General features: G+C 39.4%; 1 protein-coding gene across 1 annotated transcript in view; it reads left to right on the top strand.

Annotated features, from left to right (window-relative positions):
* Positions 1-16,496, top strand: part of Ser (protein serrate) — a 55,163-nt gene that overhangs the window by 10,403 nt on the left and 28,264 nt on the right. The window contains exon 2 of the mRNA XM_069126286.1: positions 13,621-13,920. Coding sequence (XP_068982387.1) covers positions 13,621-13,920 — 300 coding nt within the window. The remainder of the gene's footprint in view (positions 1-13,620; positions 13,921-16,496) is intronic.

Here is a 16,496-nt window from a genome sequence, read left to right on the forward strand (position 1 = left end):
GCTCAGAATCTCTGTTTATAAATTGATATTTATATATTTATTACGTTATTATAAATTTAGTCGCCTGTGCCACTTTTTCTTCGAACCTCTCGATATCTCGTAGCATCAATGACGCTCATTTCCATGTTCACCGTGCACGACCATCGTCGATCGTGACTAAGTGTACGCCTTAACGCTTGACACCCATCAACGAGCCCGTGTATCCATTTAATTTATTGTCACACCGTTCGATTCGCCAACGTCGTACAGCGCACACAGCCACTGTCACGCGTGCTTACGCAACGTGTAATCGTCGATGATCGACCGAACGATCTATGGTCGCTTGATTAGAGACTTGGCGCGCCGCGTCTTTTCGACGAACAGCCCTATTTACGCCCTGGGCGACACGATCGATTGTTTTACACGTTCCAACGCGTCTTCGCCATTGAGCGTGCCGAAAAAACGAGGCTAAGAAACGACAAGAAATTGCACGCGAAATTTGCACCTGATTACGAAGCATTGATCACTGTCAGTGTTGCGACACTTTAATCCTCGTTACTTCGTCGCATGATTAATTTTAATCGATTGGATCCAATTGAACGAAAATTTTGCGAAGATGATAGTTATCATTTGGAGATATCAACTGACGAGACAGTAATTTAGTAATTTGATTAAATCAATAGAAACCAACTGAAAATCGATCCAAAATCAAATTACTTTTTCGAACTCTGCTGTAAATTCATAGTCGATTAATATTCGTAATAGTGAAATTTTTTACTTTCGTATGTGAGACCTATACGTTTCCTTTTCTTTCAATAAATACAACTTAAAATACGATTGAAATTGTCATTAAATGTTGATATTGAAACCGTTTAATCGTTGCATTTTGGGCTCAATACAAACGAATAATAAAACGTGCTGTTGTTGTGACTTTGCAATAATGACGTCGTATGTGACGTTGGCAAGTTTATATTTCTAATCGCGATGTACGCGAAGCACGATCCCGTTATTAGAAATACATAATGTGTATATAAAGCACAACGATGCCATGGCGTTGCGATTTCCTAGTGGTGACTCTGTACTTTTTGACAATAATGTAGTTTCCTAAGAATACAATACAAAGTACGCGATACCGTTATTAGAAATATAGAACCCAATGAAAATTAACGGTGTAATTTTGTACCGGTAAGCTGTGCATTCAACAATTCTAAATTTTTTAATAATACAGTGCACACAGTTGTACGATTTCGTTAGTACAAGAAAATAAAATAATTTACAGTGATAAAACTATACGATTCGACATCTTTATATTCGCAATATCGAAACCTCAAACTTACATGTATTACACGATCATTGAACTGCGTATAATTATAGAAATTCATGCCTCGATAAACATATTATAATTAACAAAAACGAAATCCATACAAAGAATGATGTTTTGTCTACTAAATATTACGACGAGTACTAAACTCTTCACGTTATACCTTATATTTTTCCACGTTATATACGTTTTATGTGTTTTGCACCTTCAGATTTGCCATAAACTCATAAAAATTCACAATCGAATCATTAAAAATATAAATCTACGAATCGTATAACATCACCGTTACAAAATCATAACGCGTCGTCGTCTATATATCAAATTTTCAAACGAACCAAAGCGTGCAGATCACAACATCGGCATTGAAAAATCACAACAACGTCGCATCATTCATCTCCAGCAGAACCGAAGCTCAACGAAAGACAGCAGCCGGCGAGCAACGAGGGAAACAGGTTGTTATTGAGACCTCTGCGTGGCACAAAGTTTGGGATACCAAGGGTATTAGTTAATAGAGCGAGACTAACGTCTGCATCGACGTCGGATGCCTCTAGTCCTTCGAGTGTCTTGACTCACACCTGTTCTTCTTGTTTCGAGCGTTCGATTCCCGCCAGGTAGACGGATCAGGTTGAAGAAACTGGATGATCCTCTCCCCTCTGTACGCCAGGCTTACTCGCCGATCGTGTTTCATCCACCCTTGACCGGGCCAACAAAAGCTCATCGATAACAGCCTGCCGTTTTTAGTAGCGGCGACAAGTTCCCATGGCTCTTCCCACGGGGAACACGATACACCCACGCAACGATTACTTCTTAAATCGCCTGAGAAAATGCCGATCGACCCGGTAAAAATTTCATCCGTCGGCGTCCTCCGGCTCTGCTGTGCGTCTGGAGACGACCGTTCAGAAAATTGCGTCGGGTTGCCCTGTGTACACAGGAGGAATTCCTGCTGGGTAATTTGGTAAACAGAAAAAATCCCTCTGTAGAGGGTAAGACGTTGGCCGGTGTGTTTTGTGAGAAATTTTTGGAGAATCTTTCGAGCATTTTCTAAAGATAACCTTTGGATTTGATGAATTTTTAACGTTTCACGTAGTGGTACCTTTGAAGAATTTCGAACATTTTGTAAATATTTAGAACTTAGAATATTTGATCTTCCGAGAGTTTACTCGTTAAATATCTATTTCGCTAGCATTCTGTTTGATATTCGATGTATTTGGTATTCGTAGAAAATGGCGCGCATTATTTGCCAGCATGTCACTGAAAGCACAGAGCACGGGGTTGATTACTCAAACTAATTACAATCTTCGCTAACTTCGGAGATTTTACCGTGTCGGAAACGTAATTAGTCATTCTATAGACACAGTACTCTATCAATCCGATCTCGATTGCGCCAAATTACGTTCCTATCACGAATTACAGTCTAAATTTCTCGCGAGAGGCAGTGGTATTCTATAAGAGCGAGAAGAGGCGTGAAACGATCAACACACTCGATCAACGTCGCCGAAACAACGCCTCCGTCAGCTTCTGCTTCCTATCCACCGTACGAACTTTCACTCGAAAACGAGAAAGGAGGAACGAACTAAAAGAAACGACCGGATTAATTTATTCTATTCTCTCCATCTACTGGCAGGCTGAAAGAGTGGACCGATTAAAATCGTCCTTGCTCGATGATCGGTAGTCGAAGAACAGAACAACCCGGGAGGACTTCCCACGCGAGCTAACAGTTTTTAATTATTTTGGTAATTTGTGGCTGATCGAGCCGGCTGCGGATGGGATCGAGTGGGTAGCGATATTAAGTATAGACCTCTCCGCGAAAACAGAGAGATATATGGTTGTTGAAACGTACACACGCGCGCGTATATACGCGAATACATGGGCGAAGGATTCGAGCAACGTGTTTCACGGAGCAACGATTCGTCCGTGCTACGGTGTAAAATTAAATGGTGCTCCGGCCGAGTCTATTTCGGCGGGGCAGGTAGCGGCCACCGGTAATTACTACCTACGACTTAGGAGCTCAAAGATAAAATGAAAGGGCCCGGACGATTTTCGAAATCGAATTCGCGTCAGTTGTTGTTGTTGCCGTTCCCGAGCCATAGAGTCAGTAGAGGCACCCATCGTGCACCCATCGCGCAACCAGCGCAGCGTGCACCCTCCGCAGACTTCGAAGTTTTGTTCCTTTTCCGGTTCGACTTGGGTCGCGTGAGCAACTGGCCCTCTTCCCTTCTCTCTTTCTTTTTTCTCTTTTTCTCTGCATCGTATTGGGAAGAACGAGGATCACGATGGTCGTCGAAGATGGGACGATTGATCCACTGTATGCATTGTTACGGAGGAAGTTCGTTAGGTGATCGGCTGGTTGATTAGGTTCGGATGTGCAGAGAAAGTAGATTGATCGGGTTAGTCGAATTCAAAGGATATCTCGAGTTTGAACGAGATAAGAATTCTAATTGGTGTGTATGAATTCTTGGTGGAGTTGTACGTGAAACATCTTAGAACGATACAAATTCTTTTTGCTCTTTGGTATAAAAACTGCATTGAAATACATGATAATTCGTAAAGGGGTAGATAATACCCAGCTCACTGGAAGTCATCATGTTGCATCTGACTTCTTCAAAAAATGTCTTCTTAATGACTTGTTCGAAACAAGCAGAAGACAAGCGTCAACTTGTAGATATAAATCAGTTGGAAGAAGGAAAGGAAAAGAAGAAGTATTTGAGGATATCCATAAAACACATAAAAAGTCAAATTCAGATTGGTTCAAGGGTTTACAAGTACAAAAGTGGAATATCATTTCGTTAGATAGTATTCGTCGATAGTGTTTCTTCCAAATCAGTAAATAGTTGGGAAATGTTCAACTTCAAACTGAAAGAATATATCAAGACCAGTAAAATAACAGGTTCACATTATTGATTTCAAGTTTCTCGAATCGGATAACTTTAGTAAAGCAAATTTTATTCTCACAAGTATTCCAAAAATAAGTTAAATAAATGAAAGAGGCATAGTTTTTGAACTGAAACTTCCGGGTTCGAATGCGTAATTTCCTCCGCTTCAATCACGTCCAGCGTTCATTTCCTCGTTCTCGGATTTCCTGGATTTCCAAAGCGCAGATTTACTCACCGTCGCTGCTTGATTTGTATACTTCTATGTACGTACATCTAATCTTAAAGTATCAGAAACGAAACTGGAACTCGCTAATTAGCATGCACGAACAAGGATAATGATACATTCATTGATCCATCCCCATAACGAGCTTGGCCGGTTAGCTGCTTTTCAATTAAGATATTAAACACACACTTGCTTTTACATAATTGCATCCAGTTCTAATTAGGTATTTACATAATTATATGTATTCCGTATAAACGTTACCCCGCCCCCAACTTTATACGCGCTAATGAGATTGCTGATAACAATTAACCCGCTTAAACGAACGTCCCCGTGCACCATTTACTCTCGATTATCGACGATGATCGCCGCGTTTTCGAGAGTCATGCTGTTATTAAGGCGTCTGATTGAGGAGCACTCTACCAACGGCGAAAGAGGAATACGGTTTTATCGATAATCCATTCCCATGAGTCACTTACAACCTGTTTCGTTCGACGATCCTCCTCTTCGACCTCTTTCTTGTTCCAACTCGAGTGCTCAATTATTTCTAGGAAGAACACAGCCATTTAATATCGTCCCGAAGTCCATGGAATAGATTATTCTAGCCTCTTTGCTACTTCTTCGATCAATCACCAGACAGTTAAGAGTTAGGATAATTGCTAAATTAATTCTTTCCGATATAAAACTGGAATATTTCTGATAGTATCTTTGGATTGGTAGGATGTTTGGTGATTTTGTTAGCATCGAATCGTTTTGATTGCATTTTCATAGGAAAGACTGATCAGGCTGGTTTACTATTCGCTGATCGTATAAAAATAATTTAAGATCTAAATGAGAGGTGTGCGTTCGAACATTCTTTGTATTGCAAATTACGTCGAGCATTGGAAATTTTTAAGATGTTTCCTCGAGACTATGTCGAAACCACCTGTAACCCAGATAGCTAGAGATTAAATGTTAAATATGGAACATTAAACACAGAATGTGAGTGAAAGCCATGTTTAATTAAGAAAATGTCGCTCTTCCTATCAATCAATGTCTTTTCGCTTGAATGCATTAGCATATAAAGGAGGATAAAAAGAAACTATGAATTCGTATATCCACTCTGACTAATCCCAACTTAAATCCAAACATTACCAGCAGCTGACTATTTAATATCTAATTTTTCGAACTGAACAACAAATCAAGATAAAAGTATTAGGTTGTCCGAAAAGTTTCTTTCGTTTCATAAGGTGATAATAGATGAACAACAATTTCTGTTTTATATTATTTTATTGAATTAGGTATGATCCATTTCGTTCTACTTCTATTATTATGTTCGTGCATAATTCATAAAACTAATATAAAACAAAAAAAATTGTGCATCTATTATTTCCTTATAAAACGAAAGAAACATTTTGGACAATCTAATACAAGTTAAGGATACGAATAAAGTATGGAAGAACGAGTTAGAAGATCAGATGAGGAAGCGGTTGAAAAAATTATAATCGGCTCGCGTTTCGTCAAAATCAAATAAATTATTATTAAAATTTATTAGTGGACACAAGAAAAGTGAATATGGGATCAAAGGAAAGAAGCTCGGAAACAGTATCGACTTCCGTCGACATCCTTCAGGACAGGCGTAGAAAATTCCATGAGAACCGCCGGTAAGGATACGGTAGGATCGTTTCTCAGTATGCGTTCCGCGGCCGTTTTTTCGGTCGAATGAGTTATTCGTATTAACTCCCGCGATGTTCGACGCGCAGAAGACTAAGAGCCGAAGCGAGGTATGGCTCGCTGCACCTTGGCTATGCGGAAAGGAAAGGCTATTCTCCTGCGAATCGGCACACGGACGGTAGAGAGAAACGACTCATCCTCGTCGTGCACGTCGAGAGGCCCGGCAAACTCGTAACAAGTCACGAGCAGAGGTGTATACGCGTCGACGGCCACGGTAATGCTCTCAGAAAGGAGCCCTAAAACGCGCGTAAAACCCTCTACTCTCGTGTACCAGGTGTCCAGAAATCAATCTGGCGACAAAACGCCGCTCCTTTGTTTCCCCGTGTCAGCGACTGATCGCTTTTTTACGCAGATCCTTGGTGGTCCACCGATATAACAATGTTTTCAGCATTGGACAAAGTATAAGCTCCGTTGCTCGAATTTTTAATCTCTTTGAGAAATTTTACTTAAAAAACATGAAGAATGTAATGGTGATCATTGCGTGGATCATATCGTGGATAAATATTTTTATAATATTGTTACGATACGATATGGGCTTAGGGAATGGCGTGTAACGTAACAGACCTTCAAACTTACACTGTCAGAATGAATTTTGTAGCATTAGAGTTTTGTAAGACTTTACATTTCTTTGTTATGTTATAAACTACGTGGTAGGTAAAGAAAGCGTGAAATGTAAAATATTGAAGAGTATAATCTTATAAATTCAGAATTGATTGCTTTATAGTAAACACTAAAGATCTACAGGATTTGTTTAATTTAATCCTTACTGGAATATAAATTACATGATAGTTAAAAGAAGTAGCGTAAAATAAAGAATATAGTTTTACAAATTAAGAATTTATATATAAAATATTTATAATATCTATATATATATATATATATATATTATATTTAAGTATCTTATAGTAAAAATTACAGTACAATTTGACTAGTATATGTGTATTAGTACCAGTACGTGATAGTATATTTACTGTTAGGTTTTGATAGACGTTACAAATTTCTAACTTTTTCCAATTTTACTAAAGATTCATTGAACTCCAATTCCAAAGCCATAAGCCTTTCAAATAGAGGTCATCTTAGATACGTCTTCATCTAGAAAGTCTTTTAGGAGACCATAGCAATAACCTGTCTGACAATGTAACAAGAAAGGGTAACTCGCGGAGGGAACTTCGAAAAAGCGCGGTAATTTCAGTCATTCGAAAGACAGACGATGCCCTGACGAAGTGGAAGGTTTTAAGTAGCAGCTGGAGGTAGTTGACACTTTAATGACTGATGCAGCGTCGGCTCTGTGCATCGTTTTCTTACGCATTTAACCGGTTGCTGCGTTAATGCCTGTTTATATTACGGTACTACTGCCATGATCGTGCATGTATTCGCACGAATCGGACGCGAAAAATCGTAGACAAGACTTGGCTCATTGCATCGACCGCTGTATGACTTCGCTGGACTTCCGACAAACGGCTTGACAGTTACTAAACGTCCTCCTAAGCGGATTAATCTTTCATAACTGCGAAACGTTACCAGGAACGATCAATAGAATTGAGTGAACATATCTTTCATTGTGACATGCGTATTATGGGAAGGAGTACATTATCAGAATGTTTTATCGTATTAGCAAATATTTCATAAGCAATTCGAATCCAATGACACTCGATATACCATAGCGAACTTTGTTTTACTAATATGTACATTATGTAGAGAACGCACAGAATAGAATTAAATGGAGGGGAATGCATACAAGTGAACATACTCAGATTCTCGTGTATTTATGACGATTTATAGAGTGCTCGCGATAGATGAAAATTGACACGTGATTGGAAGCGGAATGTTTTGTATAACGTTGAAAATATTGATTTTTATTAACTCTTATTTATTAGGATTTTTTCTCTATTTGAATATCTACTCTTAAATTCCGAATCCTTTTTCTTATACTTACGCTTACACTGTTGTCACGTGTTTGACCGTAAGCGTTATTTTATCGCAACGATACTTGCGTTATTTTATGTTTCATAATATAACATACATTTTGTGATACCTATATATATTTAGTACGTAAAACAATTTTATAATACTACGAAAATATACAAGAAAATATCACACTCATCTGCATCGAAAGTAAAAATTGATCGTCAAGCGGAGTTACGCGTACAAGATTCGAAGAATAGGATTACAGAACACGGTCGGGAGGAAACAATGTTACCGAAAGAACAATCGACTTCACGAAGGAGGTACCCGGTGAAAGATGAGCTTTCGCACAATTGACCTAATAACCGTGAAAGCGAGCACCACGGGCAAAGTGATTGTTCTGTGGCCGAGAGGCGCGGAGCATGATGGGAAGTGGACGTTAATACGAGGTGTCCACCTTTATTACACCTCTCGACAGCTCTGAGAGACTTCAATTATCCCTGGGTGGAGCCCGACCTTGTGGGAAAACAACGGATCGAGCCTCTTCACGATGCTCGAGCATCATCCAGAGACACAAATGTCGTTTTTATGCCAGGCTATATTCTTTGCATAAATTCCAGGCATAAAGATCCTTAAACTATAGTAAATCTTTCCGTACAGAGATTTTAAACATTTCTTTGCAGCCTTGAGAATTCTTGATTTTAACAAAAATTCTCCTTAAGGTCGTAATACTGTTTGACTGTTGATATTCGTCTGTTGAAGTTCTTTCCTCTCGCACATTGATAAGCGTAGGCTTAATCGATGGCGCATTGTTGAACACGTTTTATTCACGACGAATTTATTTGTGTTAAGCGAAAGGTTATTTTAAACTTCCAAAAAATCCAAGAAACTTCAGCGTCAGATTAAGTATATTAATATATACAATCTGAAGTTTAAACTTTCGTCGATACGGATAGAAGTTCTTTTCGAAGAATTCCAACAATGAAATATCGTATGACTCCTCGACGACCTAGCTTAAACACGACTAATTATATACAACTAGGAACACAGTCAAACGCGTGCTGAAATACAAGAGCAAGTTCTAAAAGAAGCCACAAATTTCTTACGGGACGTCTAATCGTCCCAATTAATCCGACATAAGAGAATCAGATCACGCGTTGGCGCGCATAGTTCACCGGTTCGACCGCGTGAGAAAGAGTAGCGTCGTGGCACAGCGATCGGCTGTTAAGAATTCCAGCCTCGTATCCACGACGATACCCATCCGTATACGTATCATCGAACGTACTGGCCGATGCCAGTTTTGAAGAAGGCCATGTTCTTCCGTGTCGGCGGCCTGAAAGCCATCTCCGCGGCTCCGAGCAATTTCACGTCGGCACGTGAGCGGACTGTGCAAACTTTGGCCACGCAAACGCAATCCCCCTTGTACCCTGGTCACAGTCGTTCACGGTTTTCAGCTGCTTTCGGAGGCAACGGGTTACTCCAGAGGCGAGTGCCTCCAGAATAAGTATACACGGCTAATAAAACGACAGAGAAGAGGAACGGTCGTTACACTGCCGGACTGGTCAAACACAGCCGCGGAACAGGGCGGAAACACACCGCTTCTTGGACCAAGTGAAGGTCCAGGCGTCGTAAACGCGACGACGACGATCGCCCGCGGTACCAACCGAGACCAACCGCTCGAGCAAACGCACGCTGCTCGTTTTACGGCCACGACATACTCGCCGTTTGCACGCTCGATTGATATATTCCCCTCGAGGAGAAAGACTCTCGTCGCCGTTAACGGATATTGCCGGCAGGCTGCGTATTATCGACGTTTAGCTCGGTTAGATCTTTTCAGAATCGCGTACAGGGTGTACCAGTGTTGTGCAAGCTGGTTGTGTATTGTGGGAAAATATGTATAGAACAAATATGTTTGTTAATAGGAAGATGAGAGAGAGAGAGAGAGAGAGAGAGAGAGAGAGAGAGAGTTTAGTTTGAAGATCTTGATGTTGAACTTGATAACTCGACGAACTTCGATGTAGATTACTATCTGGCAGGAAAGTTTAGGTTTATAGGTAGGTTGAGCAAACTGCTTGGTAAGTGAAACGTTTATTGTATAACTCTGGATTATGGAATATAATAAATACGAGAGTCTAATTTGACAAATGTTATGAAATTTATGTGCAGTATCCTATGTAAATTTGTTGAACAGTAGTTTTTTGCATCAGGCGATCCAAATATCAAACAGAATTTCTCATTGTACTTGTCTTTTTACTGGCACATTATTATCACTTCCGTCGTAATACTATACACTTTTGATCTTTGCTTTATTCTCATAATTCTGACAATTGAATCATCAGTTAATCCAAATATCGGACAGAATTGTCCGTGTTGCCCTACGCAACGTACAAAAAAGAATTTAAAAGGCATCAAATATAACTTCTACTTTATCTTTCCTCAAGATTCTAATGATCAATGCGTCATCGACAGATCTAAAAATTGTACTTGCCTCAAGATCTACTACTTGGTATAAATCAAACGTACAAAGAGTTAAGAAAAGATTATCAAACAAACAGACACCGAGTGCATATATCTACACATTCCTCACTGGCTTCTGCAATATGTTCGAAACGATCACAGAAATTCCAACCGAAGATTCATCATTGAACAAACTGCCTATTCGCGGTAACGATAATGCGAGGACACGTTTCGTTTTAACGAAGATTCCTCGTTCGAGGAAGGAACACTGCATTGTGTCCCTCGCGCGAACGTTGATGGCTCCTCCATTTCCCGTGCGCCACAGCCGGACATTATCCGTGATTTACTCTTCAATTTCCGCGGGATTCATCCTGGCGAAGTTGCCAGCCTCTACCCTTCTTACTGTTCCACGTTGTTCGCACGAAACCACAGAAGCTTGGCTCTAGCAAGAGCGAAAATGTCACTCGCGAGACGACGTTATATAACATAGTAGGAAGCGCGTCGTGGAAAGGCCAGCAGACGATCCTCTGCGCTTTCTACCTTCGATCTTACTCTTACGATAATTACATAGGCCCCCAGGGCTCGTCCGTGTATGCTCGTTCGCTCGATGCACTTATACGTACAGGGTGTCTTCGTTATTTCAAATGATAAACGAAAATACATCGTGGTTTTAAATTAGCGGTACAAGCGAAGTTGAAGAAATCCTATGGCTGAAAATAAGACAAAAGTGGAGAATAAGAAAATTGCTTTGAAAACTACGTTCTCGAGGAAATCGAGTCTTGTCGAGTATACGTGAATTTACCTACAACTTCGTTACTCTTAATTTTCGTCTTATTTTGACCAAACAATCTCCCTGTCTTTACTTTTACCACGAATTTAGAACGATAAGAATATCGAATTTATTGCTCTACGAAGATCATTTTGATCTTGCATCGTCTCAATGGACCAATCTCTCCTTGTACTAATTCATCGTACACACGAATATTAATATCTATCTGGCATAAAATTCGAGAAATTCTCTTCGTATTTTATATTTTTATTCTAACTTTCTAATAAAGTTTTTTAATATTCTGAGTTTATACGATATTTATTATTCGGTTATACTTATAGAATATACTAACGAAGTTTGACTTTCAAAGTCTGGTACACCCTGTATATCCACGTATCCACGTCTAGGCATATACGTATATCAATACGTGCTTAAATACACATATAATATATACGTTTAGTGTATGAGTACGTCGAATACACGTGCTCGCTCGATGCATTAGAAACCGATAGGTATAGGCGAAGCATACATAGAGAGCGTTTCGTAACTGCAACGAAAGGAAGACTCTCCGCCGTTGAAACGAGACGATTTCGTGCCGCTTTTATTGTTAATCGTACGTGGGCAAAAGCGAGAGGCCGATGTAAATTCACCACGGGTTGCGGCATCGGCGCGGTTGCGAGATCCCCCGCGCAATTTTGACCGTGAATGGGAAAGTAGATGGACTTTCGTGTAGACTAACCTGGACTGCCAATTTATAGAAGATATCGGAGTTAAACCTCTTGAAAGTTGAGAGTCGGATTGAAGAACCTTTCTAGGCAAATGAATTTCTTGCAGAGCTAAATTATGAAATTTCAGTTTTCTGCTATCGCCGAGAATAACAAGCATGAGAAATATTTTAGAATATTTTGCAACTACAGGAAGTAGCGTGAAAAAGCGTCAATATTCCTGGAGCTAGTTACGAGTTTAATTGGAGATTTTTAGGAAACTGTATTTATTAGGAATTCGTATTACCATCTAATTTCTGACAACTGACAGCTTGAAAGCGAAATGCAAAATTATGATATTATCATGAAAAATGAAAGGAAGCATCGAGAAATTATATCGTGTTCAAATCTTGTAGAACTATGTTGTATTATCCTACCGTAAGGAATTTTTACAGTATTTATATATATTTTTGGAGAAACATTCTTTTGCACCGAATCACGTGGTATTACACGAAACATGAGGATGAAGTACAAAAAAAATAATGTCAGAATGGAAAGGTGAACAGGGAGCATCGAAAAATTGCCAGAGCTCGAATATAGTTTCGAAATAGTTCGACTTTTTCCAGCGAATCGATTCGAAGTTGGCGAAGCGTTCGTAATAGATACTCGAGGGGCCTTTCGCCTCCTAAGGCCGCGGAGACTTCCGTTTTCGCGGGACCCGAGCTGGAAAATCCCGCTGTTTTATTATGCCCATTAGAAAGAGCCGAATGAAATCGTGCTGTGTTTAATGCGGACCGTTTTCTCCGCGTAACGAGCCCGATAAATTCGCCTTCATATTGAACGGAAAAACAGCGACAGCTTCGTCGCTAATGTAAACGCACTGATAGAGTTTAATGCGCCATTAGGGGTATCCAAATGTCAGATGTAAAAGTGATATGTGCACGGATCAAAATATAAATTGCCGCAACTAAACTGGACTCTTTTTCGATGAAAAAAAATATAATAAAAATTATAATATTAAAAATATAATATAATATAATATTTAAATTATAAAATTTAATTTTTAAATTATAAACTTAAAAATATAATATTTTAAATTGCAATAACATCTTCCTTCAGTGATAACCTGGTAATTTAATACCGCAAGAAAGAAGTCACAAAAGATAACTATAATATTAATTATAATATAACTATAATATTTAACGCTTTCCTATTCTTTTCATAAATAATTCCAACAAATATAACACAGTAGAACTCCATTTATCTCAAGTTCACTTATTGGAACAAAATTTTAATTAATTTCCGATTAACTGCACTTTTGTTGATTGAATTCACTTGTCTAAACGTGAACTGTTATGTGAACGAAACATAATAGGTAGCGAGGAGAATTGGTGAGCTCCTATTATGTGAACTCCTGTTATATAAACTGTTCCCTCCGACAAGTTCGGATGAATGGAATTCTATTATGTATATTTAATATCCATTACTTATGTTTCATTATATGATATTCAATATTTTCTTCCAAAATACAATAATATAGAATAAATATTCGAAGAAAAATTTATTTTCATATCGTACAATTTTTCTAACTGATAAACTCGTATAAAAGATTAATTCTTCGATAGTATGATCGAAGTTTATGAACAGTATTATAAATATACTTCTGTCGATTGTCATAGGCTACGAACGCGAGCGGATTCTTCGAGGTACAGATCCTCTCGCTAACGAACAACAGGGGCACCCTGGTGGACGGTAGGTGTTGCGGCGGAGGAGGTGATGGCGGAGGAAAGGGAGAATTACCACCGTGCACGACACCGTGCTCGACAGCCTTCTGGCTCTGCTTGAAGGAATATCAGTCGAATGTCACCGCCATCGGCTCCTGCAGCTTTGGCAACGTATCTAGTCACGCCCTCGGCCAGAACACCTTCACCCTAAGCGAACCTGTCACCCTACAACTTCATTTCACCTTTCGATGGACGGTGAGTAAAATGTTTTATTTCAGTGATTCTTAACCTTTTGTTTACCACTAACCCCATTTAAATAATTTCCTGTTATCGCGGACACCAAAGACTTAAATCCTCAGTGTGCCAAGTATGTTAAGTAATTAAATAATCATTTAACCACTAATAATTAAGTAATTAAAACACACATCAACTGCTGAACAACTTTTTTGGGAAGAAAAGATTCATTATAGATAAGCAAATAGACATACTAAATATCTTTTATTCGAATAATACAATAACAACTTGCGAGAACTTCGTAGCCTCCGGAGATTCGCGCACCGGAGGTTAAGAACAGCTGTCTCATTTTATTAGTTTTATAAATTCAGACAAATTACAACTATAAAGAAAAATAAATTTTCGTTGAAGAATGGAATAAATTTCTGCAAATATATAGCATGTTCGATACTAAAAATAATGATGTCCAGAAAAAATAATTTTCAAATGAATCACGCAGTTTCACGAACCTTGACAGAAGAAAATATTTATCCTCCATTACGTCTTAAACAAACACGCGTTTCTCTCATTCCAGCCTCGAATTATCATAAACAGCATAATGATATTTTCTCAGGCAAAAAGACGACCGTGTTCGAAAGTGTGAAACGTTCGAACAGGATTAACCTGTCAAAAGTAAGAGTACTTAAAGTACGTGCCATTCGTGGGCTAATTAAATATCATACACTGTACGACTATTCATAAACATGAGCTGAGAATTTTAACGCTAATTGTAAGTAACAACTTTAATTGAAAATTTCAAATAATCGCTTGGTAGCGAGCGATTCTATCATTGGGATATAGAGATCTTTGTCCGTTGGTCATGGTGAGACTTCAAAGAATTCAGTCGAGGTGGGAATTCCTAAGAGATCGTTAAATGCAGTCAATATTTCAATATGGCTCCAATCAGGAAAAATAATATCCATATACTCAATATTCTCCGTATTCAATTACCGTAACGAAAGTCAATCTTAGCAGTTTTTCAAGACGCGCGCCGCAAAAATGATTTCATAGTTGCTATAATACCAGGAAACCAAACCAACGAACCCGAACATAGTACGAGATCTATGATATTTTCTAAATTCCTAACCACAATATCGCACACCTACATATATGCACATAACGCTGCACGGTTTTCCGTGCTTAACGTTTACCCTCGAAAAAAAACAGCGGGGCGGCTTGCACGTATATTTACTTTCCATATATTTTTTTATTGCGCGCCCATGGCCCCCCATAATTGAATTAGCTCGGGGAGCGCTAAATGCTCAAAGAAACGTACACACCCGTGAACCTAGTCACTCGTGGTAAAGAAAAACGAAGGAAAAAGCGAGTGGAACTGGAGGATAGGGGAGAGAAAAGATCCTTCACGGAAAGGAAGCAATTTAAGGGACTCTGTTTATGCCCTCCTCTCAAGTGGGAACGGAACGAGGAAAGAGGGAACGCATCGGTCCCACCCTTTGTCGCCCTCGGAAGAAACGGGCCCCGGCATGGGTCTTCTTAGAGCCTCACGAGCGAGTTATGAAATATACAAACATGCTAGTGCTCTTCAAATAATCCACTACTGACCGTGTCTGCCTGTCTGCGTGCGAACGCGTACCTCGCGAGTTTTAATGCGCGCACACAGGCATAGTACAAAAGGAGAGCTGTGCCTCGATTTGGTCCGTTAGGTTCCAGTGGAGAGCCCTTGACGTATACGTTCAGCCGATGTGTATACCTCTTGCGCGCGGAAACACGTCGTCATGGTTGCTCTCGAGGATCTTCAGAGGATCTCTTCGGTACCACTCGTCGAAATCGGCCGTTCGTCTCGACGTAATTACGCTCGACAGCCGCCTGACCGGGCCTGGTGACACATCACGTGGGTGGGATGTTGGCAATCGTTCATTGGAACTACTGCTGCTGTTTGGGTTTAAAGATTCGACGACTGCTTTTTCATTACGCGAAGATATATTGCTAGGCATCTCGAGTCAAGTGTTCCTCGAGGAGTTTGTAATAATTGGAAAGCGGCTTCTAGTTCGTATGGTATTATGAAAGAAGTTTGGTGAATCGTATGAATTCGTAAACTGAAGACGTTTTCTCCAATTAGTAGCTGTCTCTTTTAGTTGAGGATTTATTATGTACCACTCTGAGGTTCTCCAAGAGCTTCTGCATTTAATCTTAGGAAATTCTTGCTCCTGTAGTTCCCGTGCTCGTACCCGTCGATAATTATTTGTAATTTTAGAAAAGAGTAATGTATTATTAAGGAAAATAATTCAGAGACCACCTTTTTCTACTACTTTATCTGTCTTTCTTAGCACAAGATTTATCATTAATGAGAAACTTACATCGTTCTAGTGTTCTTCGACTTCTCCCCGCAGTTTTTCTCCGGAACTTTACAAATTTCTTACTTTGAAAATCTTGATGGGATTCCATTGATAATCACTTGTTGTTCTAAAGGTAACGAACATATTGCCAAAGAAAATGAACAACTTGAAAAGATTATAGGAAGATATCGTATCGTTGATATTATATTGTTCATATGATATTGTTTTCTCTAGTTTATGGCTGCCCTTGTTTTACACTAT

Source organism: Bombus flavifrons, chromosome 13, assembly GCF_040668555.2.
Source record: "Bombus flavifrons isolate JBK064 chromosome 13, iyBomFlav1_principal, whole genome shotgun sequence".
Taxonomy (NCBI): domain Eukaryota; kingdom Metazoa; phylum Arthropoda; class Insecta; order Hymenoptera; family Apidae; genus Bombus; species Bombus flavifrons.